The 26759-nt window shown below is 42.1% G+C and overlaps 1 protein-coding gene across 1 annotated transcript; it reads left to right on the plus strand.

The window, feature by feature from the left end:
* Window positions 1-46: 46 nt before the first annotated feature.
* ahcy (adenosylhomocysteinase) lies at window positions 47-23690 on the plus strand. The gene is made up of 11 exons (XM_084317791.1): window positions 47-163; window positions 8491-8681; window positions 14407-14482; window positions 15208-15360; window positions 16672-16784; window positions 19262-19469; window positions 19832-19919; window positions 20296-20413; window positions 21036-21158; window positions 21248-21319; window positions 22549-23690. Exons 1-11 carry the CDS (start codon window positions 136-138, stop codon window positions 22678-22680), a joined length of 1302 nt encoding a protein of 433 aa, XP_084173917.1. The 5' UTR covers window positions 47-135; the 3' UTR covers window positions 22681-23690.
* The last annotated feature ends 3069 nt before the right edge of the window (window positions 23691-26759 follow it).

Genomic DNA, 26759 nt, shown 5'->3' on the forward strand with positions numbered 1-26759 from the left:
GTTTGATTGGCACCCCCGGCTCATGAATAATGAATCAGACGGAGCAGTCTGGTGGAATAAAATGAGTTAGAATCATCGCGTCCCTCCCTCTCTGCCCCTGTTCTTTAGCCAGGCTACACAACAAAACAACACAAGATGTCTGAGAAACTTCCCTTCAAAGTCGGTCAGTATTATGTTATATTCGTATTTCGTACATCGTGCATGCTTCTTCTAAGTGTGTTCATATCTGTATAACGGGGTATGGTTTGAGTAAGCTAACGTTTTTATTTAACGCGTGTAGTGTTGTTACCGGTAAAACAAGTCTCGTTTGTCTGTTGTATATTACTACTAGTAATACTAGCTACATTATATATGTGGACATATATATGTAGTTTATTCTCGTTTCAGTTGGTTGCAGGTGATTTCATACTTGCTTAACGGTTTTTACTCGAGAGTTTGTAATCAACATTTCAGAATGAATCGACAATGTAAGCCTCGCTCTCTCTCTCTCCCAGCACGAGCATGGGTTTTCATTCGGAAAGACGTCAAACTTGCGACACGCTGGTCTTTGTAGTCTTTTCTAGGGAGCGCGGTCAGCCGCGGTTAACGGCCGAGGCTTGTTTTGAAAACTACAATTCCCACAGAACCTCTCGCCGCCAGATTTGTGTTTTTTTGAGTGACAGGCGCAGACTGTTAATAATCCATAGTGTACTACTGCCGGCTGCCGCCGAGAGCTGCACCACGTGGTGCACTAAACCCTGCTAACCTTACCGTGGTGTTCTTTTGACATGTTTAGGAATTGAAAGGCTTTAGTTTAAAGTTGTTTGATCAATTCATTCTGAGCTGTGTAGCATTAATCCTGTTTAAGTCTGGTTAGCTACCGGGGTAATAATACATTAAAAAGAACAGTCTGTTCCCAGTAATTAGGCTGGCTAGACTGCTTACTTACTGTCAGTGTTTCTGCAACTTAGTTTTCTCTGTACCTGTGGATCATGATTATAGTAGTGCCAGTATGTTTGTAATGAGTCTGCATCCCAGGAAGATGTTGTTCTCAGTTTGAATCTGGTGAAAACTAATGCATTACGTTTTTGGCTTTATTATTACACTACCTCGGTTGCAATATTGAATATATATATTGATATAATGTTATTCAAGTCGTTTGGAAAGTGCAATGTTTCCAATATTTTCCTTAACTGAGCTATGCAACAGTTGAGACTTTTGCAGAACATGTTGATAATAACTTTACATTAGAGCACCAAATCAATGCAAATACACTGTTCAACAGACGTCCTAGACTCACTCTTGTCTCGTTTAAAAAGGCAACTGCAGTGCATTACATTCAGGAGAGAAAAACAAAAACATTGCAATAGCATCCCTGCTCTGCTAGACCTCCTGTTTAGTTTAATTATAACCACGGTTAAATTTTTGGTACAAATTAACCCAGAAATGTCGGGTTTGTGTTGGAGGTGGTCAGGCAGGCATGTTTAGCCTCCACAAGCTCAGTCTCTGAATAAATTCATAGTCCACTAATACTAATAGTTCCTGATCCTGCTCATTTCTTTATCTGGACAAAATAAAGAATGGTTGACGAGGCCAAACTGGCCAATCACCGATTGATTAATTGATTGAAAACTTTAACAGATTGCAGAATGGGTACAACACAGTACGGCTCAATACACAAAAGCCAAGGTCTCACTCCGTCAGAACATTCAACCTTCTCACGCGTGATCCCGAATGAGAATTGATTGATTGAACATTTTATTAACAGATTGCAGAATGGGTACAATACAGTACGGCTCAATACACACAATTGTTAAGGGGATGCAGACCAGAGAGACTTTCGTCTTGTTTACATCAGGGTCCCCCATTTTCAATTCATCGTAACATTTATGCACGACATGCAGATAAACTGTACTAACTGGGGATCAACCCTAGTGGAGAGACACTGGTTTCCCCACCCACCATCAGCCATGTTCAATGTGAAAAATCATCCACTAACTTCCATCAAGGTCTCTAACTGACTTCTATCAAGGCCTTTAACAGACTTCTGTCTGTCACTGACATATTTCATAATTTAAAAAAAATGTCAGTTGCATTGCCACAGTGAGACATCTGTGAGGAGGAGGGGTTTAGTGGAGAGAGTGATGGTGTAACAGACAGCTGCAGGGTCAAAGTCTATAGCACTACGGTCGGTGTCAGAGTTCAACGAGGGACAGGCCATAAACCCAAGAGTTCACCCACATTATGAATCTGCCAGGATCAGGACACACACATTCTGACAGATCTTGACACTATTTTTAGTTGTGGCCGACATATTTCCAGTGTCGTGTCCAATTTATGAATGACGAACGGGCGTCTTTACCTTTTGTAGTGTGTGACATCATCAAATAACTGTGGTGTCTTTACCTCTTGTAGTGTGACATCATCAAAGAACTGGTGTATTTACCTCTTGTAGTGCGACATCATCAAAGAACTGATGTGGTGTATTTACCTCTTGTAGTGTGACATCATCAAATAACAGTGATGTGGTGTCTTTACCTCTTGTAGTGTGTGACATCATCAAATAACTGATGTGGTGTCTTTACCTCTTGTAGTGTGTGACATTATCAAAGAACTGATGTGGTGTCTGGGACATCGCATGACACTCTAACCAAAAGTCTAGAATGTTTTACCTTTTTTTATTCGAGTGACAATTCCTGCCACTTGTTCTATGACTATTTAGATTCAAATGTATTGTCATTATACAGCACAAGTACTAGGGGTGCACCGATATGAAAATTGGCCACCGATACCGATACCGATTGTTCAACTAACACAATCGGCCGATACTGATACCGATACCGATAATTGTGGCAAAAAATAAGTATTTTTAATTTTTTTTAATTTTTTTTTAATTTTTTTTTTTAATTTTTTTTAATTTTTTTAATGAAACTACTGTATATTTGTATGTGTGTTTGTATTTGTAGGCATCTTTACTTACTTAAAAAAGGAAACATCAAGAAATATGTTTATGGTATCACTGATCCCTCTCCCAGTATCGTCTGGCGGCCTGCAGAGGGATACTATTTTCTCAACCAGAGCTTTCAACCAATGCAATGGAACCATTCTGGCGGCCTGCAGCGGGATACTATTCTCTCAACCAGAGCTTTCAACCAATGCAATGGAACCATTTTGATTGACAGTCGATTCAGCCAATTACGCCACACCGCTAGCACCCACCTCCTGCTTACCACCAAGCGTTTATTCATTTTTCTACTTCGGGGCATGCCGCCATTGATCTGCTTCTGCTTGCGAGAATGCGAGTCAAACTTAGAACCACAACAAGCTAATACGTTAGCTGCCCGGCAGTGCCCGCCGACCAGCGCGCTCCACAGGATGGCCAAACGAGACACAATGATTTTACTGCAACAAATTTTATAATAAAACAAAGCCTTTCTATACATTTGTCTGGTTGAAAACTTTATTAACAGATTGCAGAATGTGTAGTTGGGTACGGAATGAGCAACGGAATGTAACCGAGCTATGCACGGCTTGCTTGCTATCTTCGGGTAAATACTATGCTGATGTAATTGAACGTGTAACTAACTATAATAACATTAATGCCACAAAACGAATGTTTGTGTCATTTTAACAGCAGATACTTTCTTAAATGCCATCCTCCCGACAGAGCGGTGTTGATGGGGAGCTCTGATGGATTCGCTTGGTTGTGTTATTAACATTGAACAGCTAACCGAAAGCTAGGGTTAACTAATGTTAAAGGTAGGGATGTCCGATATTATCGGCCGACCGATATTATCGGCCGATATCGGCAGTAAAATGTGATATCGGAAAATATCGGTATCGGTAAAAAAAAAAAAAAAAACAATAACAATTTTTTTTTTTTTTTTTTTTTAACATTTATTTAACCTTTATTTACCCAGGCAAGCAAGTAAGAACCAATTCTTATTTTATTTATTGTCAAAAGTATGCATGTTGGTTTAAAATGTTCATTTTTACTTTTTTAATGATCATATTTTGCACAGATAATGCTTACATTTAGAAAGCCTTTTGAATGCATCCAGTGAAATTATTAGTTACCTGAAATTATTCCGTTTTTTGGGGGGGAAACCCTGCATATATCGGTATCGGTTGATATCGGTATCGGTATCGGAAATTGGAGTTGGACAATATCGGAATATCGGTATCGGTAAAAAAGCCAATATCGAGCATCCCTAGTTAAAGGTTTAGCCATAACGTTACGTTGGCTAAAGTTGGGGCTATTCTTAATCCAGTAATAATGGCTGCAGACCTGCAAGCAAAGTACAGCAAGTTGGCAAAGGAGTATTCCAACGTAAATCACATTTTCACCAGTAACGTTAGTCTTCTGCCTCCCGGCTATGAACGGACTCGGAGTAATGCCTTGCTGCTATGGGTAATAATAATATGCTGATGTTATTGTCCGTGTAACACTAACTATATAACGTTAATGCCACAAAACGAATGCCTTGTTAATCATAAATAGTAACTTTGATGCAGTAGCTTGTGTGTGTGTGGGGGGGACGCGAGTGAATTTTTTCTTTTGCCTTTTGACGCTACACAAATGGATGGTTAGTTATCGGCGACTGCTATCGGCACATTTGAGCTTATCGGCCGATAGGCCGATAGCAGTCAACAAGGCACTTATCGGCCGATACCGATACCCGACCGATATATCGGTGCACCCCTAACAAGTACTGTACAACAAAAATATTTGGCATCCAACCAGAGTGCAAATGTAACCGTAATATACAATGTACAGGTAATTAAACTGGGTATAAAATATATAAATGAGTAGTACTGAGTTTAGTGTATAAATGGGTGGTATATGGAATGATTATATGCAGCAGGTATATTATTCAGACAAATATGTGTGTATATGTATATAATATGGTCATCATGGCACAGAGTTCAGGGAGATGACAGCTGAGAAGCTGTTCCTGAGTCTGCTTTCTCAAAATGAGAAGTCCAAACCAACCCCCTCCTCCCCCAATATCCTGGAGAACTTCATGCCATAAGGTTTTACGATGCTATGACAACCTAATCTGACATGGTGACCATCGTGAAAGACAAAAATATCATGTAGTCTGATCCCGGCCAACCTCATTTAGCCCATATCGTTATGTTAGATATGTTAATGCTATGTATAAAGACCAATCACATGTTGATGCTATGTATAACAAAACGACCAATCGCGGGGCGGCTATGTGGCGTAGTGGGCAAGACGCTCGCCACGAAATCTGGAGACGCTGGGCTTGCCTGTTCGAGCCCAGCGCTCCACATTTGCTTTCAGTTTAGCTGGTCGTCCGTACTAATACACATTGGCCGTATTAGGGGGTGGGAAACTGATGGGTGGGGATCGGGTGTTGTGGACAGCGACTCCTACAGGTCGGTTGGTGCGCCTGCGGCCCCGCCCTGCGCAGTAGAATCAGGAAGTGTCGGGGGCAGCGTGAGCCTCCCACGCGTTACTCCTCTCCACTGAGAGATCGAGCTGCGCAGGTGAAAAGATGCGACTGCTGTTACCTCAAGTACCGGAGGGGACTTGTGCTATGTATGACTTAGTCCACATTGCAGCCGGCTTGTGGGAGGCAAGAAACAGCGTTCGTGACAGGGGAGGGTTGAATTGGATGATACGAAATTGGGATGGGAGAAAAGATATAGAAAATGGGAGAAAAAGTGGATAAAAAAAAAACTACCAATCGCATGTTGACGCTATGATACAACAAAGACAAACATGTTGAGACGTCCGACACCATGGAGAATGTGGTATTCGTGCACTGGTGTAAAAAAGATTGTATACATTTTATCATTAAAAAGATAAATGATGTGATAGTGTGATATATGTGTATTTGGTAATACCACTCAGCCCTAATGCCATGATGTGATATTTTGACCATATTGCCCAGCCCTAGTTTATCCCATAGCCTAAACTCACTCACTGGTTAATTGAGCGTGCATATGTGTAACTGTTGCCTGAGCCTGTTGTAAGGTTAGGGTAACAGTGGCTCAGGAGGTAGAGCAAGACCTAACAGGCTAGATTTGCAGGCAGCCTCTTGCGGGCCGTAGAAAAGTAAAAAAAGTGCTGTATCTGGGCCGCGAGTTTACGGTCTATTGTTTGTGCCACTGTCCCTGTGCACTGCACACACTGTTGGAACTTTTACGTCATGGATTTGTCTCTGCACCATCACCAAGATGGTCCTGGACAGTCATTGCATTTGGTGAAGCAGCCGGTCAGACTCTAGGTCAGTCAGTTAGTCAGTCGCTCATTGACGCACACATTTACGCTGAGTGAGAAGTCCATCTGTCGCCCATTAAAATATCCTTTAGGTCTGTTGCATCATTCATTCACTCCTGACTTATGGCTAAGTTAATTTCTTACCTCCGGGCTCCAACCATACCAGGGAGTTGGTTGGTTCACTTCATTGTCTGTTAAAAGAAAGTCAATATCATTGCCAGGGTACTGGTTATTCCAGTTGTTCTGATCTGAATGCCAAGGGTGTAGAATTCCTCCTGAGTCTAGGATGTGCCCCACTGAGCCATCATAACTGCAGAGTTCTGACGCCACTAACCTGATCTCCTTCTAACCTAGTAACTGCTGACACTACTAACCTGATCATCTGCTAACCTAGTAACTGCTGACACTACTAACCTGATCTCCTTCTAACCTAGTAACTGCTGACACTACTAACCTGATCATCTGCTAACCTAGTAACTGCTGACACTACTAACCTGATCATCTGCTAACCTAGTAACTGCTGACACTACTAACCTGATCTCCTTCTAACCTAGTAACTGCTGACACCGCTAACGTGATCTCCTGCTAACTCTGTAACGTTGGTGCCAGGTCTGGGCCAGCCCTATGAGTTATCTTCATGTTCTGAATCGGAACCATACTGTCTTCATTAGCCTCAGTGGGTAGAGTCACCTGAGGTCAGGATTGTGTCCCGGTGAACTTGGCTCCCTGATCTAAGTCTGGCTAGTTCTTCAGGACGGGGCCAGTTCAGTCTGGCTAGTTCTTTGGGACGGGGCCAGTTCAGTGCGGTTAGCCTCACTGTGTTTGCAGTCGGCCTGCGGTTTGCTACCTTGGGGGGCGGGATTTGGATGTTATGAGACCTCTGAATCCTCAGGCCAGCGCTGGTTTGGGGTTGGGTAGGGATGCACAGATCATGGCAATGAATGGGAGCCTGACTTTGTGGGCCTATAATATGTTTGCGTGCGCTATTACACAAATATGACTGATTCTAGATCCGTTACCAGGACACTGTCTTCATGACTATATATTTTTATTATTTTTTACTGTTTTCACGGTTTCAATATAATAACATGCCTAAACATAGTCACTATGTGCTTGTTGACCATGTCATGGGTTTAGCAGAGCATGGTACTCTGAGCCTGTGGCAATTAAGACCCTGTTTGCATCCACTATCACAACATGTCCCGCCCCCTATTTCACCCACATGTAGGCTGGATCAAGAGGAAAGGCAATACCTTGGCTTGGTATCACGTTTGACTAGTAATAACCTGTTGGCAGCCATAGCCTGTCGGAGTCAAGGGTTTGAATAGTTTTATTGGGGCTAGTTTTTAATAGTTTCATCAGGGCTAAACGGATAGTTTTTAATAGTTTCATCAGGGCTAAACAGGATAGTTTTTAATAGTTTAATCAGGGCTAAACAGGATCGTTTTTAATAGTTTCATCAAGGCTAGACTGATGGGTTTGAATTAGGGCCCATCTGTTTGTGAAATCCGTTTGATCTTTTCCCATTTTCAGATTTCTCTGATTTTAATATTTTTTTCCTTTTAATAATATAATAAATCAGAAAAAAAATTAAATGTAATTTCTTTCAAAGAGATGTCCTTTAAAGGTTCATGCTTCTCCCCATCTCTGGCTGACATCACCATTGTTATACATGAATAATTCTTTTTTTAAGTTGAAATATCAACATTATCTGGCCATCCTCAGTAAATACTATCAAACTCCTCCGACCTCTCATCTGGTCTTTCCAAAGACCAGAGATGGGACAGGCGCTTGATTTTATGTATAATCTAAGCGAATTCTGTGATAATTCAGAATTCCGTGTTAATATCTAAATTCCGTGAAATCCTCTGACTCCGTGCTCGTGGATTCCATAGGGCCCTAGTTTGAATGGTGCCAGTGTTGAGGGTTTGTAAAGTGCTTTCTTTATAGTAGAAAATCACTATAAATGCAGCCATTCATTCATTAAACACGTTTTCATAGCTTTTTGGATCTGTTCCTGTTTGTATCTTCTCTTATCTGTCTTCTTCCCCTCCTCTGTCCTCTCCCCTTTCTTTCCTCTCCATCCTCTTCTCTCCTCCCTCTCCTCCAGCTGACATCAAAATTTCTGACTAGGATCATTAGGCTACATAGCTGGAATCATATCCCCTAATACCCCCCCCCCCCCTCCTTATTCCTCCATCTGACACATGATCTGATACTGTTGTAGTTTTCTGATGGCTCTGTTTGTATCTGTGTTGTAGCTGACATCAGCCTGGCTGAATGGGGGCGCAAAGCCATCCACATAGCGGAGAATGAGATGCCGGGCCTGATGAAGATGAGGGAGATGTACGGCGAGTCCAAGCCTCTGACTGGAGCTCGCATCGCTGGCTGCCTGCACATGACCCTGCAGACCGCAGTGCTCATCGAGACCCTGACCGTCCTGGGAGCCGAGGTCAGTGTTCTATTAGTGGTCATCATTTTAATGCGTTGATTTTACAAGAGTATCATTTTACTTGTTTGTTTTTTGTTTAGAATTGATGTTTTTAAGTTTAGAAATTTTTTTGGGAGATATTTATCTACTTATTTTACAAGAGTTTATAATTTTATTTAAGTTGATCTATTTCATGAGTTTATAAGTTATGTATTTCTATGTCCGATGTGTGATTTTTGTAGTTTTGTTTTCCCACCAGCAGGATCTTTTTGGCTTTTAACATAAAGAGCTGAGGTTTAGTTTAATCCATAAAGAGTCAGAGCTGAGGTTTAGTTTAATCCATAAAGAGTCAGAGCTGAGGTTTAGTTTAATCCATAAAGAGACCTCGGAGCTGAGGTTTAGTTTAATCCATAAAGAGTCAGAGCTGAGGTTTAGTTTAATCCATAAAGAGTCAGAGCTGAGGTTTAGTTTAATCCATAAAGAGACCTCAGAGCTGAGGTTTAGTTTAATCCATAAAGAGTCAGAGCTGAGGTTTAGTTTAATCCATAAAGAGACCTCAGAGCTGAGGTTTAGTTTAATCCATAAAGAGACAGAGCTGAGGTTTAGTTTAATCCATAAAGAGACCTCAGAGCTGAGGTTTAGTTTAATCCATAAAGAGTCAGAGCTGAGGTTTAGTTTAATCCATAAAGAGACCTCAGAGATGAGGTTTAGTTTAATCCATAAAGAGTCAGAGCTGAGGTTTAGTTTAATCCATAAAGAGTCAGAGCTGAGGTTTAGTTTAATCCATAAAGAGAGCTGAGGTTTAGTTTGATCCATAAAGAGTCCTCAGAGTTTAGGGTTAGTTTAATTTGCACTGAAATAATACAAAAAGGAATACCAGAGTGGCCTCTACAGGGCTGTACGCTAAGCTTTTTCACTAGGGGCACACTTGCCCCTAAATGAGAAATTTAGGGGCAAATAATATTTTTTAGGGGCACATTTTTAAATAACTATTTTACCATTATAGTAGGGCTGGGCGATATGGCCTCTAAATGATATTGCGATATTTTTTGGCCATATCACGATACACAATATATATCGCAATATTTTGACATTTCCTAAAGCACTTAAAAATGCTTGATTTAACCCTTTGATGCATACAGTCACGCCAATATGATGATTATAATAAGTCCCTGCAACATATGTTTGCATTATTAAACCATGAAGATGCTTTAAAAAATAATTTAATGAAAATGTACTAAGAGTAGTCTACTGACACACTAATAAAAAAAATTATTTACATCTAAGACTATTTATATAAAAACTCTTGGGTGCCCTTTTTTTGCACAGTACTGTGTTTTCTATCCACTTTAGCCAAACACACACACACATATATATATATATACTACTGTGAGAAAATAATAATTACACACAAAGGGATAATGGCTTATAGCAGACTTAATGATTTTAGAATATTTCAGATAATGAAATTAAATGTTTATCATCAACTATCCAGTTAGTATTTATACTGTCTGTAACGTTTGGCTACTTTAAATCATTGAATGTAGAGAGAGAGCGAGAGAGAGAGAGGGGGCGAGAACGCACAAGAGAGCCAGCCCCCCCCCCCCCCCCGGGTTTTGTTCTAGGTTCGCGTTTTGATCGTCTAAGCTGCCGTAGGTGATGACGTCACACTCGAATGTAAACAGGAAGAGTCTAACACGGAGATGGAAAGTCACAGTGGTCGATGATATACAGAAACGAATAACTAATAAATATGAAGTTATGTTTAAACTTCTGTTGTCAAGCGTTGTCACTTGTCAATATAACCCACCCCCTTTCCTCACTTTTCCACCGTCCCTGCTTCACTCGGGACCACCAGCTAACGTTAGCCCATTGCTCGTGTCAATTAAATTGCATGTTATTAAATGTCCGCGCTGGTCTGTCTAATGAAATTACAACCGCAACATTATGTCGCCTGTACAGCCCTGGTTGTAGGCTAATGTTAGTGTAGTGAAATGCGAATGAAGGGGTGAAATCACTATTCGCAAGCTTGCGAGTAGATATAATTTTTCATTCGCACCGGCCAAATTAGGGGGGGAATTTGCGACGATCTCGTCGCAGCGTACAGGCCTGCTCTATGTAATGTATGATGTCCCAGTCAGTAAGTAAGTTAACCATCCATCCACCCACTGGCCACCCAGTCAACGGGTGTTTAGTACAGGAAGCAGTCCTGATCCCTGCCTGGGGTCATAGCAGCAGCAGGACCAGATGACCAGGTTTAATTTAGTTTCCCACTGCAGTGTTTGGTTAGATCACACCTGGATGATGCGGGGTTAAAACCTCGTTAATTTCCCACTTCCTGTGTACGTGTAACAGCAAGCAGATTGAGAAGAGGAAGCTTGAGGAACACGGGTTAGAGATAATTTAACAGAAGGAGACCGGTCACCAACATGAGATCAGATGAGGAACCACGTAATGCCAGTTCTGCTAGCACAGAAAATATGCCAAAGTATGCTTTTTATATGAAAATGATGATTATGCATTTATATAGTGCTTTTCACAAGATGCTTTACATTTTGGGATGGAAACGGCACAAAACGACTGGGTCAAAAGCAATAGTGGAAAGGTGGATTTCGAGGGCTTTAAAGGACTGCAGGCTGTTGGTGTTGCAGATGTGGCTGGGGAGGGCATCCCAGAGAGGTAGGAGGGCAGGGCATCCCAGAGAGGTAGGAGGGCAGGGCATCCCAGAGAGAAGTCGGGTTTCCTCCAGAACTGCTGCAAAGATAATCCCTTGAACAGTCTCATATTGGAGGGAGAAGAAGTTTGTTATTTGAAAACAAGAAATAAAAAATAACCATTATGGATTTTTCTTGTTTCTGTTGAAGCGTAACCTCTGTGTAGAAATGCCTAGTTGGGACATATTTTTGAGCCACGACTACGTAGACTATGAACATTTCCTGCAGTGTGTTTAGTGTCTGTTGACATAACCTCGCTCGACACCAAGGCCAGGCTGTTATCAAGTCGGCTGATATGTACCGTGGTCTGTTCGAACTGGTTGTGGCCCGGTATTAACCAGGAGTTCACCGAATGTACCCGACTTCGAACCCCTTTAAAGAGTGAGAGGGCAGTGCATTGTAGGAAGGGAATAGTGTTAAATGAAATTCTTCCCTAAGATGAGATAAGATATTCCTTTATTGATCCCCTTGGGGCAATTCAGGCATCATAGCAGCAAGCAGGGGGGGGGGGGGTACAAGTAGTAGAAAACATGATGCAGGTCATAGAATTATAGTACATTAAAAATAGGCGGTGTAAACAATATAATTTACTCTGGACATGATGGGCAACAAGGTGCAAGATGAGTATGTATGTCCTCAGTTATATTTTGCCTTACAATAAATATAGTTACAATATATATCTAAATATATGCTCTGATGAAGTAAGTATACAGTATACACATAAGGTGCCATAATGCTAATCTGATCTAATATATATAATCTAAAAAAAGTCTACTGTTGTGAAGGATCAGATTAAACCGAATATATATATTTATTTATATATATTTAATTGTATTTGTATATCGTTTGATATCCCCTGTATATTCCTTGTACAATATGCACTGAATATCCCTTTAGTCTACTAAACAGCCCATAATAGTTTCATTCTACCATTGGACGAGAACCTGGCGCCAGGTTGCCATACCCCTAGGTCCAAGTTCAATCGTGCCGCCCAACATGTCGTGGCAAGCCCCGGTTCCGCGCAGGAATATGTCGGGCGAAATACGAATGGTACCATTTGTTCATAGCGCATATATACATGGCGCAAGTAAAGTAGAACTTTCTTTTAGTCCAGTTCTTTACCCTCCAACAGAGTGACAGACGCGAAGCCTCCCCACGACGCACGTGTGGTGTAGTAAGGCCTACTTGGCCTCGGAATAGGCATTGAGATATCGTGTAGATTAATAGTTGAATAGTCATAGTTTGGCACTATACCGTCGAGTTGGACGTATTCTATTAAGCTAATAATAGTCTATTTATGTATGGTGCATCGTTCGGTTAGAGTTCTAAAGTTATCAGTACCCCCATCGTTCCTGACGTTATCTGGACGCTTAACCAGGCTGGGCAGACCCCTAGTGGTGCTTGCATCCGAGGAGCTCCGGGCCAGGGCGACTGGACCTGTATATTGGATTACTCTACCCGGACGACGGCGAGCCTTCCACGGCTTGGATTATGCTTTGGGTGCTTTGATTATTCCATGGATAAAGGCCAACACTGCGGAGTGTTGGAACTACCCCCCGGAGAGGACTCCAGGTGAGACGGCGCTCTACACCAGTGAGGTTGCCTCACGTCTCTCCGTTGTGGACCGGCAGCTACCGTCCACCAGAGGGTCCAGCTGTATTCGTCTGCGGACCGAGGTTCTGTGGGCACCGTGTTCAAGACTTTGAATTCTCCCAAGAAACCGTCGGCCAGATGGGATACCGCCCCCGGCTTCTCTAACCCCCCCCTCCTGTCTTACAACCAGCGGGACCCCCCCCCCCCCCTTAGTGTATCCAGCTATAATCATTTAAGTACCATCGCTATAGTTTCCTAAATATCCAGGTTGTATACTTACTCCCTGCGTAACCAGAGATTGGACATTCAATGTTGATTTACCTACGAATACTCATTTGCCATACAAGTGCATATTTCAAATCATAATCAAATCATAATCATTCAAACAAGTGAACGTTGTATATACCTTTTGCTATATTAAACCTTCGATTTGTACATTTGTGTGGATTCGTTTCATCAGGTGGGAAAGTGTTCATCATACTTATATCATGTACTGGATGGCCAGAAGTTAAAGTACAAGAGGTAGTGGTATTAAATACCATATCTAACAATACAGTCAGGGAATTGTACCCCTCAGTTACATCTACCAACTTGCTATATGTAATATAATTCTGTGTATTATTCATTGTGATGAAGGGTCCTAGTAGTTGGATGTTTGGCAGCGGCCCCTGCCCACTGTTGTGGAGCCTCGTGGCCGCTGGTATGAAGGATTGGCCGAGGCGGTTAGTTGCCCACAATGCCAGGATGAAAGAATGGCTGCCAAACAAAGTAGGATTAGGTTCCAAGTACTTTTGTGAAGGACGGGAGTGTTTCCATTCCCTTGATCCCTCAACTCCCTCCCTTCCGTGAAGGGTATAAAATGAAGCTTTCAGCATGAAGTGTATTCCACCACAATGCTCCACAAGTTCAACCGATTCTAGGGGCATAACGGATACAGGTCGCCCCCCACTCTGCAGCACTCATGTGAACTGTGGATTAATTGCAAAAATATAACTATCATAGTTATATTGCATGATATTCCATCACAGCCCTTCCTCTTTCTGTATGTTAAGAGGGGTTGGAGTTGATGATTATAATAATAAACTGTTATTTGTATAGCATCTTTCATACAAGAATTGTAGCCCAAAGTGCTTCACAGCAACTTTATGGGCATGAAATTAGCATAACATTGACAGAATAAAAGCAATGCAGAGAGTAAGAAAAGGCAACGGCTTCAGTCACTGGAAGCTAAAATCACTGCTCCTCTAGTATTTCCATACTTGATGCATGTTGGAACACAGGTTGTGTGATGCGCTCCCTGTTCCATACAACCTAATGTCCAAAAATCTGAACTATCCCTTTAAGTAGAGGGGTATTGGCTGTACTTGTTTTAATTAGATTATTTTTATTTCTATCTTTTGTGCAATAAAGGTGTTAAAAGTTAGTGTCTCTCTCTCTAGGTCCAGTGGTCCAGCTGTAACATATTCTCCACTCAGGACCATGCTGCCTCTGCCATTGCTAAGACTGGCGTCCCAGGTATAGTCTTTCTGTCTGTCTGGGTCTGTTCAACTAATCCAGTGGTTCTCAACCAGAATTTCCCCAAGGGGATCAAGCTTGTGTTTATAATGTTTGGTTTCTTGTGAAATGCGGGATATTTGAGTCCAAAGCACGACTCCAGTTATCGGTCAAGTGAAACTGTATGAAAAGGGAAACGAATGATCATTATTTGGTGTCAAAATGCACAGTCTGTCTGCTTGACTTGCCAGTTGGTGTTTACAATAGGGGTGACCCACAAGAGATTCTATCTTCTGAGATTAAAAATCTATTCACAAATATACAATCTATAATGCCGTCAAACGGTGGCCATTTTGGAAGAAACAATGGTTGCTATGTGCAAAACACTGGTTGCTATGCGTTTTATATATAAATGGTAAATGGCTGCTTTTTTATATAGCGCTTTTATCCAAAGCGCTTTACAATTTGTTACTTACATATTACCCATATATGAAGAGTATATCAACAAAAATACAATACTTTGGTGTCTTATTACTGGATCTTGTAAATAAATCAGTGAAACAGTAATATCATGCTTTTCCAGTGATTTTTACTTGCTCTACCACTGCATAGGAATGAGGTATATTCTTTTGAAAGTAGTTACCAATGGCTACGACCAACCATACTGGAAGAAGGGGAATGACACAAGAATTCTGTGCAAGACCTCTGTTGTTTTCCTGACCCTTCATTCCTGTGTGTGTGTATAGTCTATGCGTGGAAGGGAATGACCGATGAGGAGTACGTCTGGTGTATTGACCAGACCATTTACTTCAGAGACGGAAAGCCTCTCAACATGATCCTGGACGATGGCGGAGATCTGACCAACATGGTTCACACCAAGTACCCCAAACTACTGGCTGGTAAGTACACGCAAACTACCCTAAACTACTAGCTGGTTAGTACACGCAAAGTACCCCAAACTACTAGCTGGTTAGTACACACCAAGTACCCTAAACTACTAGCTGGTTAGTACATACCAAGTACCCTAAACTACTGGCTGGTTAATCTTTCCCCTCTGGAGTGGTAAAATCCACAAGATCCCCATTCATGTTCTATTGATTTATCCATTCGGGTGTATTCCACGTGGGGAAATGGGAAGTAGGGAGGGGATACATTCCTGCAACAATGTAAACGACGATGTTAATTTTTGGACCCGCAAACACTTATTAAATGATAAATTCATGAATCAATATTTCTTAGGGGGAAAAGCAATACTTTTATTCCACATCTTTCTGTGATTTGTTAGTAGAGTTTGGCTAAATCATCTAAACCTACCAGATCAGTTTATTCTCTCAAGACTACGTTTAGAATAGTTTTAGATGCAGTATGCATGAACCACAGGCCCTGACCAGAGTCTATTATTTATTTGATTGATTTTCTATTAAAATTTTTTTAGTATTTTTGATTCACCAACGTAGTTTCTAGCTCCCATAGCCCAGAAGGACGTTTCCATGGGAATAGTTTGTTTATTGCCTCTAGCTGCAAAGCTGTTTTATAAAAAATTTAGTTTAGATGTTTATAGTAGGAAGCATTGAACCATTATTTCTAGCTAGTTGGCACTGGAGTGTAGTAGCCAGTGTTGTCCACTAGGTGGAGGCATTACTCAGTCTATGGGTTCATATAGAACCACATCATGGCTGCTTCCAGTACTCTATGCTGTAAAAAATCACAAGCTGATTAGATTAGATTCAAATTTATTGTCATACAGCACAAGTACAGTACAACAAAAATAAGTTTGGCATCCAACCAGAGTGCAAATCTAACGGTAAAGTGCAATAGTAATGTACAGGTGATTTAAACTGGATATAAAATATATAACAGCACGACTTTGACTGTTGTTTTTATAAAACATTTCTACAATCACCATGTATTAGTTGAGCGAAAACAGATCACTTTGTACAGGTCTACACATGTTACCGCTGGACGGCTGAATTTGTTTTACCTTCTTGACCGAAGGCTGCCTTTTTGTCATCTTCTACAAGTAACCAAAGGGGGGGGGGGAGCGCACGGCACTGAACCAATGTGAAATGAACAGTTATTAATAGAACACCTGTGCCTGTACATATGTCCCGGTGCTGTTATACTGAATATCGGCACTCGTGGAATGCCTCTTGTCCAATCAGAGGACTTGGTTGGAGCTAACTGTTGTGTGCATCTGTTCACCTGACCAGGTATCCGCGGTGTGTCTGAGGAGACCACCACTGGGGTTCACAACCTGTACAAGATGCTGAAGAGCGGGGACCTGAAGATCCCAGCCATCAATGTCAACGACTCCGTCACCAAGGTAACCACTCGTCTCTGTCACGTCAGAGATGTGGTATTTATTTACCAGGTATATATACGAGTCACCGGCAGGCTGGCGAGGGAGGCCACTTGGTAAACTTTTCAATTGAGCTGGACACATTCATGACCCCTTGCTGGTTCCTCGCTGTTTATGCATTACTATGCTTTGCTTGCTTCATATCACAGTTGGGCAAATGAACATGGACTGAAATTATTATATTTTATATCACCTGAACATAAAACCTGGGCCACTTATTTGTCAAAGTACACTTGACGTGAAGTGGTCCAACTTAAAAATGTCTGTCTTGTTTACTTGCCGTGATGAAGCGAATGCGACTTGGGGTGAAAATAACGTCCTAATCAAGATGCAGTCGCCATGACGAACTGTCGCCATGACGAACTGTCACCCAGGAGATCTAAAGTTTTGGTCCAAGTTTGTTTGCCCGGCTGTGATATGAAGCGAGCAAAGCCAACCCCTAGAGGAAGAACTTAGATTGTCATGACTCCATCAGAGTTCCCCCCCCCCCCCCCCCCGGTCTCCATCCCTCTACAGAGTAGTTTTGACAACAGCAGCTAATATTAGTTCTCTCTCTCTCCTCACCTTCCCCAGAATAGGTTTGACAACTGTATCTAATGTAGGGGTGCACCGATATGAAAATTGGCCACCGATACCGATACCGATTGTTCAACTAACACAATCGGCCGATACCGATACCGATACCGATAATTGTGGCAAAAAATAAGTATTTTTAATTTTTTTTAATATTTTTTTTTTTTTTTTTTTAATTTTTTTTTAATTTTTTTAATGAAACTACTGTATATTTGTATGTGTGTTTGTATTTGTAGGCCTCTTTACTTACTTAAAAAAGGAAACATCAAGAAATATGTTTATGGTATCACTGATCCCTCTCCCAGTATCGTCTGGCGGCCTGCAGAGGGATACTATTTTCTCAACCAGAGCTTTCAACCAATGCAATGGAACCATTCTGGCGGCCTGCAGCGGGATACTATTCTCTCAACCAGAGCTTTCAACCAATGCAATGGAACCATTTTGATTGACAGTCGATTCGGCCAATTACGCCACACCGCTAGCACCCACCTCCTGCTTACCACCAAGCGAATATTCATTTTTCTACTTTGGGGCATGCCGCCATTGATCTGCTTGTGAGAATGCGAGTCAAACTCAGAACCACAACAAGCTAATAAGTTAGCTGCCCGGCAGTGCCCGCCGACCAGCGCGCTCCACAGGATGGCCAAACGAGACACAATGATTTTACTGCAACAAATGTTATAATAAAACAAAGCCTTTCTATACATTTGTCTGGTTGAAAACTTTATTAACAGATTGCAGAATGTGTAGTTGGGTACGGAATGAGCAACGGAATGTAACCGAGCTATGCACGGCTTGCTTGCTATCTTCGGGTAAATACTATGCTGATGTAATTGAACGTGTAACTAACTATAATAACGTTAATGCCACAAAACGAATGTTTGTGTCATTTTAACAGCAGATACTTTCTTAAATGCCATCCTCCCGACAGAGCGGTGTTGATGGGGAGCTCTGATGGATTCGCTTGGTTGTGTTATTACATTAGCATTGAACAGCTAACCGAAAGCTAGGGTTAACTAATGTTAAAGGTTTAGCCATAACGTTACGTTGGCTAAAGTTGGGGCTATTCTTAATCCAGTAATAATGGCTGCAGACCTGCAAGCAAAGTACAGCAAGTTGGCAAAGGAGTATTCCAACGTAAATCACATTTTCACCAGTAACGTTAGTCGTCTGCCTCCCGGCTATGAACGGACTCGGAGTAATGCCTTGCTGCTATGGGTAATAATAATATGCTGATGTTATTGTCCGTGTAACACTAACTATATAACGTTAATGCCACAAAACGAATGCCTTGTTAATCATAAATAGTAACTTTGATGCAGTAGCTTGTGTGTGTGTGGGGCGGACGGCGGGCGTTGTGCAGGTAGGTCGCGAGTGAATTTTTTTTTTTTGTCTTGACGCTACACAAATGGATGGTTAGTTATCGGCGACTGCTATCGGCACATTTGAGCTTATCGGCCGATAGGCCGATAGCAGTCAACAAGGCACTTATCGGCCGATACCGATACCCGACCGATATATCGGTGCACCCCTAATCTAATGCCGGTGTTCTCTCTCCACCTTTCTCCCTCCCTCCTCTCACCATCCGTCCTGTCTTTCTCTTCATCCGTCCTGTCTCTCCCTCCATCTATCTCCCTCCTCTCTCTTCATCCGTCCTGTCTCTCCCTCCATCTATCCCCCTCCTCTCTCTTCATCCGTCCTGTCTCTCCCTCCATCTCTTCATCCGTCCTGTCTCCCTCCATCTCTGTCCTCTGTCTCTCCCTCCATCACTCTTCTTCCGTCCCGTCTCTCCCTCCTCCACATCTCTCCCTCCTCTCTTCATTCGTCCTCTCCGTCTCTCCTTCCATTCTCTCTCTCTCCGTCCCCAGAGTAAATTTGACAACCTGTATGGCTGCAGGGAGTCTCTGATCGACGGTATCAAGCGTGCGACAGACGTGATGATCGCCGGTAAGGTGGCCGTGGTGGCCGGCTATGGTGACGTGGGTAAGGGCTGCGTCCAGGCCCTCCGAGGGTTCGGAGCCAGAGTCATCGTCACAGAGATTGACCCCATCAACGCTCTGCAGGCGGCCATGGAAGGTGGGTGTCTGGTCGCTGCTAGTGATCAGTTGGTGTCTGGTCACTGAGGGGACATGCTAGTTATTAGTTGGTGACTGGTCACTGAGGGGACATGCTAGTTATCAGTTGGTGACTGGTCACTGAGGGGACATGCTAGTTATTAGTTGGTGTTATGGTAGAAATTGTATGTTGTCCCAACCACCCCCCCCCCCCCCCCCCCCCCCCCCCCCGCCAGGGGCTCATTGGGTCAAATCTCCTATTTTTACCTAATAAATCGAACTACCAACTATTGACCAGCAAATTATTTCCTCCGGTATTCACGGCCCTGTCTTTCTCACCGTCTCTCTCTCACTCTGTCTCTCTCTCTCTCTCTGTCTCTCTAGGTTATGAGGTAACTACTATGGAGGAAGCTTGTAAGGAGGGGAACATCTTCGTTACCACCACTGGCTGTGAGGACATCATTTTGGGACAGTAGGTTTTGCACACACACGCACACGCAGTTAATTTGTTGGGATTATTGTGGTGTATTTGCTTGTTCATAACCTTGTAGCTATGCAGGCCAATGCATGATCCAGTCTTGCCACTAGGGTTGGGTACCGAACGGTACTACAGAGTACCGATTTAACGTTGGATCAATCGGTGACACATTTCGGTATCCTTGAGATGAAATGGATTCAGACCCACCCAGTTAGAAAATGGATCTTTCTCTCTCTCTCGCTCTACATGCCAAATGTTGCACTATAAAAACGAACTGGATAGTTGATGATGATAAACATTTAACTTAATTAGCTGAAATAATCTAAAACCATTAAGTCTGCTATAAGCCATTCTCTCTTTCTGTGTGTAGGCACTTTGAGCAGATGAAGGATGATTCCATTGTGTGCAACATCGGACACTTTGACTGTGAGATCGACATGAGCTGGCTCATCGCCAACGCTGCAGAGAAGATCAACATCAAGCCACAGGTACACACACGCGCGCGCACACACACACACACAGTGGATGATGACCATGGCACGTGTCAGTGTTGGGTTTTGGTGAAAGGGCTGAACAGGGTCAGAGGATGAAGCGCTGCAGCCACAAGCCCTTCCTGCCTCCTTCAACATAGAATAGAGGTTGTTGTTGTTGTGAAATAAAGTTTGTAGTACTTGTTGTAGTGAGTGAGGTGTGTAGTATTTGTAGTAAAGTTTGTCATTTGAAGTCTAAAGCCCTCCAATTAGTATCAAATGGAATATGATCCAAAACGTTCCTATAAGCGTGGTTCAATTCAAAGCGTTTCTAAGACTATCCAAAGCGGTCAGAAAACTGTATGCTCTTTCCTCGTCTACACCCCCCAGCTGATTCCCATTACTCATTTATGTCCTCAGCTGCGCCGTGACTGGTTCACCTGTCAGGCGGACCAGCCACAGTACCACTGAATTCATTCAATTGGCTATACAGATAAATCATAACATTCCCATAAATCATATCCTTCTATTGGAAATAATAATAATAACCAAAACACTCGTATGGCCTTTACAGTCATGTTTCTTAATCATCGCAAAGATCCTCTTTTTAATTCTCTCTCTCCCCTCTCTCTCCCTCCAGGTGGATCGGTTCCGTATGAAGAGTGGTCGTCACATCATCATCCTGGCTGAGGGGCGTCTGGTGAACCTGGGCTGTGCGATGGGGCACCCCTCCTTCGTCATGAGCAACTCCTTCACCAACCAGGTACTGTTGGCACTGTGTGGTCTGAACATCTGTGATTTCTCTTGTCTGTTATGTCCATGTTAACTGACACGTGTCCGTTGTCTCCTCAGGTTCTGGCTCAGATTGAGCTCTGGAAGAACACCTCCAAATACCCCCTGGGCGTCTACTTCCTGCCCAAGAAGGTCAGAGGTCACACACACACAACCACACATCACTTCCTGACTGAGTCAAACATAGTCTCTAGGATGATTTTGAAAGAACACGCTAACCAGGAACAATGTAGCATTGATGGATGGAAATGTTTGACTGATGTCAGTATGTACCGGTGGATGGAGAGACTAGAGTGTCTGGTTATCAGAAGGTCACAAGTTTGATCCCCCCCCCGATAACTGAACAGCAGAACATTACTGTAACCTCGGAACTGAACAGCAGAACATTACTGAACCTCAGAACTGAACAGCAGAACATTACTGTAACCTCAGAACTGAACAGCAGAACATTACTGTAACCTCGGAACTGAACAGCAGAACATTACTGTAACCTCAGAACTGAACAGCAGAACATTACTGAACCTCAGAACTGAACAGCAGAACATTACTGTAACCTCAGAACTGAACAGCAGAACATTACTGTAACCTCAGAACTGAACAGAACATTAATGTAACCTCAGAACATTAATGTAACCTCAGAACTGAACAGAACATTAATGTAACCTCAGAACTGAACAGCAGAACATTAATGTAACCTCAGAACTGAACAGCAGAATATTACTGTAACCTCAAAACTGAACAGCAGAACATTAATGTAAACTCGGAACTGAACAGCAGAACATTAATGTAAACTCGGAACTGAACAGCAGAACATTACTGTAACCTCAGAACTGAACAGAACATTAATGTAACCTCATTACTGTAACCTCAGAACTGAACAGAACATTACTGTAACCTCAGAACTGAACAGCAGAACATTACTGTAAACTCAGAACTGAACAGAACATTAATGTAACTTGGTACTGAACAGCAGCACATTACTGTAACCGTGGTACTGAACAGAACATTAATGTAACCTCAGAACAGAACATTAATGTAACCTCAGAACTGAACAGAACATTACTGTAACCTCAGAACCAGTTACAGGATTATATAGAGCGTTTCACTAGAGTTCTGTTGCTAGGGAACAAGTTTGGATCCAGTCAGTTATTGGTTTATTAGCCAACATTGCAACGGGAAGTAAACCTGGGTCTATTTAGAATGTTTCTGTTGTCAAGATGAAACGGTCTATATGACTTACCTGTTCCCCGTCTCTCTCTCTCTATCTCTGTCTCTCTCTCTTTCTGTGTGCGTCTCTCTATCTCTCGTCTCTCTTGTCTCTGTCTCTCGTCTCTATCTCGTCTCTCTGTCTCTCTCTATAGCTGGATGAGGAGGTGGCAGCAGCCCATCTAGACAAGCTGGGTGTGAAGCTGTCCAAGCTGACTGAGAAGCAGGCTAAGTATCTGGGTCTCCCCCGTGAAGGACCCTTCAAGCCAGACCACTACCGCTACTGAGCCCCTGCCCTGGCCACCGGGCTGCAGGAGGAAGAGGAGGATGAGGGGAGCGGTGTGAGGAGACATGGATAGCTTGGTCACATGGTTCCTGGATGGTGCCAGTATAACATTAGGACTGGATAATGCTGCCAAAAATCTGATCGCCAAATACTGTCTTCAGTCTGTCAATAACATCCAGAACTGATACATATTCAGTATTACTCCAAGTCAATAACATCCAGAACTGAATTCATTTAAAGGCCAGTTTCTGTTTATTACTTCATAAGTGCCAGGGGTTGAATGTGGTTGATAATAATAATGGCACTTATAATAGCACTCAAAATGTTATCTTTTTTTAATGTGGTACAACTTGATCAGGATAACTTATTATTATTGCACTTGTCTAAATTGTCACAAGACCACATGGTACTTTGACTGCCATCGGTCGGTTGATTGACTGAGATGTTCTCCCCGCCTCCCTTTCTGTCTGTCCTCCTGTGTGACACGCCCCCCCCTGTGACATCAACAAGTGCTGTTGTGTGTCTTCTGAAGGTGCTGCTCTTGTTATAAAAACCATTCCCTCTTTCTCATCAACTCTGCTTTGGTAGTCCCCCCCTCCTTAACTAGAGTGGAGAAGCAACAGAATGAGTTGTTCGTTGTTCTCTTGTCTTAATGAACAGATGCCCTGCTCTCCGAGAAACCACCAAACTACATATTTCTTTTTCTTACAAAAACAAACGAGTTATGTGTTCTTTAGTTTCCTTGGGCTTTGCGTCACTAGTTGAGAACACGGGGACGGTGTGGAACAGTTTAATGGCTTCCCCCTGCGTCCCTTTTCAGTCTGTTTACCTGTTTTTATAATGCTTCCTCTGGCCAATGGTATTCTTCAGTCACCTGGCATAAATGGAATAGGGGGCGTGGTTTAGATACAAGCCGCATTTGTAAACGGTTAAATCATGTTGTTAAAAATACAAATTAACCCCAATGTTGCCGTCATACATGATTGAATCTTGTCACATGATGCAATAAATGCGTACAGGGTTAACATTGTGTGATGGCTGATTTGTGTTTATTTATTCATAAGAAATGTTCCAAAGTACATTGCGAGTCTCTAAAGTACTTTATCGACCACAGGAAGAATGTACGTTGTTATAGTCATAAGTAATATATTTACGTTTCATATTGGCGAAAGTCCAAGACGAGCACCAGACCGGGAGTTGAACCAACAATGATTGTGCTCACCCACCCTGATGCAAACACTGCAATACTATTATTCATTTGAATGTTTAACAGCTATGGTTAAAATGGAAAATTGGGGTTAGGATTATGGTTAGTTGAATGTAGCTGGTTAAGGTGTAGTCTTGAGGTAAAGGCACTTGCGTCCCAGGTTTCTTCCCCAGCAGGGAAACTCGAGGTTTGTTAAAAGCTAACAAAAGAAAAAGATTACATGTAATACGTACACATTGTACATTTTTGTAAATACATAAATAAACTTAAAAAGATACGTGAATAAAAGGATGGGGTTAGGGGCGCTCAAGTAGCACACCACAGCGCCATCGAAATCACACTGGTGGCCTCCCAGCTCCAAATGGTTTAGAAAATACATTTGATTACTGATATCAACAGGGTCTTATGTGCCTAGCAACAAACGTGTATGGATCCCACGTGCCGGGAGATTGAAAGGAGGGTGTCTGTATCGTCAGGCCCACAGGCTCCCCTTTGAACCCGCCTGTCATCAGTGATTTTCCGTCTGTCACCAATATCCTAGACCCGCTTTGCAAATCCAAGGGCCTTCATTTTCTACACATAAATACTCGAAGTCTTCTCCTCAAGCTTCATGATTTCCGGATTATCTCCAGTCAGAGTAAAGTATCTATAATCTGCTGCAGTGAAACCTGGCTGGATGACTCAATAAGTTAATAACTCCGAAATTGAAATTGAAATAGAAAATTGTATTGTTAGGAAAGATAGGAACCGCAAAGGCGGTGTTGTCTGTTTATGTTAAGGCAGATTTTAATGTAAGAACGGACCTAAATAATGAGTTGATTGAGGCGGTGTGGTTGGATATTACGCTTCCCAGGAGTAAGCCTGTTTTATTGGGAGCGTGTTATCGTCCACCCAACCAAAACCATTTCTATGAGCGACTAGAAGAGGTATGTTCAAACGGTCAAGGTTTTGCTAAGGCAGAAGTTATCATTCTAGGAGATCTGAACACGGACATTATCAAGAAAGACACTGCAATCTTTAAAGCCTTTGTTAATTTCTGCAGAATGTTTGATCTTCAGATAATAAGAGATCCCACGAGAGTCGCAACCCAAACTATTATAGACCTTATTCTGGTGTCCGACAGGCAGTGATGCCACAGATTACTTGTAATAATAATCTGGTTACTGATTACTCCTTTAAAAAGTAATCTAGTTACTTTACTGATATGAAGTCGTCGTCATCCCCCCTGCTGCTGCCACAACATAAGAATGACAACAGTTTTTTTCTTGGGCCATATAAGGTCACAGCTGTCCACTGCTCAGGCACTCTAGGACAGTGGTTCCCAAACTAAATAAAATAGAAAATGTATAATATAATTTTAATTAAAAATAAAATTGTAAAACCGTTGTGTAATATAAAACATGGTATTATAGTTTGTTATGTGTGTGTGCGTGCACGAGCGCACGTCCCATCTCCGGTCTAGCTGACTGTACCCCTGGCTCTCTTATCATCAGCCTTATGAGATAGTAACGCACAGCCACTTGGAAAAGTAACTAATCAGATTACTGGCTTGTAAAAAGTAACAAGTTAGATTACTAATTTTACTGAAAAAAGTAGATAACTAGTTACTGTCATCACTGCCGACAGGAGTAGGATTATCAACAGTGGCGTGGTTGATTATAGCCTCAGTGACCACTCTATGATTTTCGCCACCAGAAAGATCCAGATTTTTTTTTTTAATTGCCATAATTCAGTACAAATTTGATCGCTGAAAAAGTATAGTAAAGACTCTCTCATTGAGAATATGACCAAAGTAGATTGGTCTAATGTTCTGAATTGTGTTGATGTCGACAAGGCATGGGTCAACTTCAAATCAGCTTTTTTTCTTTTTAAATAGTAGATAGTTTGAGATAGTTAGAATCAAACAACGTACAGAGCCATGGGTAACTGATGAGATTTTAAAGTTGATTAAGTTAAGGAATTTAAGTTTTATTCATTTTAAGAAAACTAGGGATGAGACAACTCTTAATGAGTTTTAAAAAATAGAAATGAAGTGAACAGGACAATAAAACTAGCTAAGAAATCCTTTATGTGTGAAAAGCTAGTAGAACATAAAAATTATACATGCAAGCTGTGGAAATCCCTGAAAGAGTTGGGTTAGAGCAAAACAATTTAAACAAAACCCAGCAGCTTTAGCCTGGATATAAAAGGTTCTACCATATCTGATAAGGTAGAAGTGGCAGAATGCCAGAATGACTATTTTACTTCTGTGGCAAGCAACCTGGTTAAGGAGCTCCCTTGCCACTCTGGCACATATAGTGCATTTATTGTCAACAAGGGCTTCAAGCCAACTCCTTTCATTTTATCAGGGTAATGGAGAGTATTGATTGATTGATTGAAAACTTTATTAACAGATTGCAGAATGGGTACAATACAGTACAGCTCAATACACACAATTGTTAAGGGGATGCAGACCAGAGAAAGACTTTCGTCTTATTTACATCAGGGTCCCCCATTTTCAATTCATCAGGACATATATGACATACATGACATACAGATGTACTGCTACATGACATCTATACATTTATGACATACCAGATTTGCAAATACAGTACTGTTTGTGATACAAAGAGTCCATAAAAGAGAGTATATACATTTGACGTAAAAACTGTACATTGGAGGAGGTTGGGTGGGGTTGGGTGGGTGGGGGGGGGGGGGGGAAACACTGTACAACTGTACAAGCAAAACTGTACATTGGAATATTGACAAAACCATACTAGTTAATTTACTGTACATTGGAGGGGGTTGGGTTAGGACATTTACAGGGGCCAGTTTCGAATTGCAGTCTCCCGTAGGTGTTCTTTGAGAGTGGTTTTGAAAGTGGGTAGTGATTC

This window comes from Notolepis coatsorum (genome assembly GCF_963971535.1).
Source record: "Notolepis coatsorum genome assembly, chromosome: 6".
NCBI lineage: Eukaryota > Metazoa > Chordata > Actinopteri > Aulopiformes > Paralepididae > Notolepis > Notolepis coatsorum.

Excerpts from the sequence above, each read along its gene's own strand:
- ahcy (XM_084317791.1), top strand. The coding sequence starts at position 136 with ATGTCTGAGAAACTTCCCTTCAAAGTCG. Across the intron at positions 19,920-20,295 it reads GAGGACATCATTTTGGGACA|GCACTTTGAGCAGATGAAGG; the intron begins GTAGGTTTTGCA and ends TTCTGTGTGTAG. Across the intron at positions 21,159-21,247 it reads GCAACTCCTTCACCAACCAG|GTTCTGGCTCAGATTGAGCT; the intron begins GTACTGTTGGCA and ends TTGTCTCCTCAG.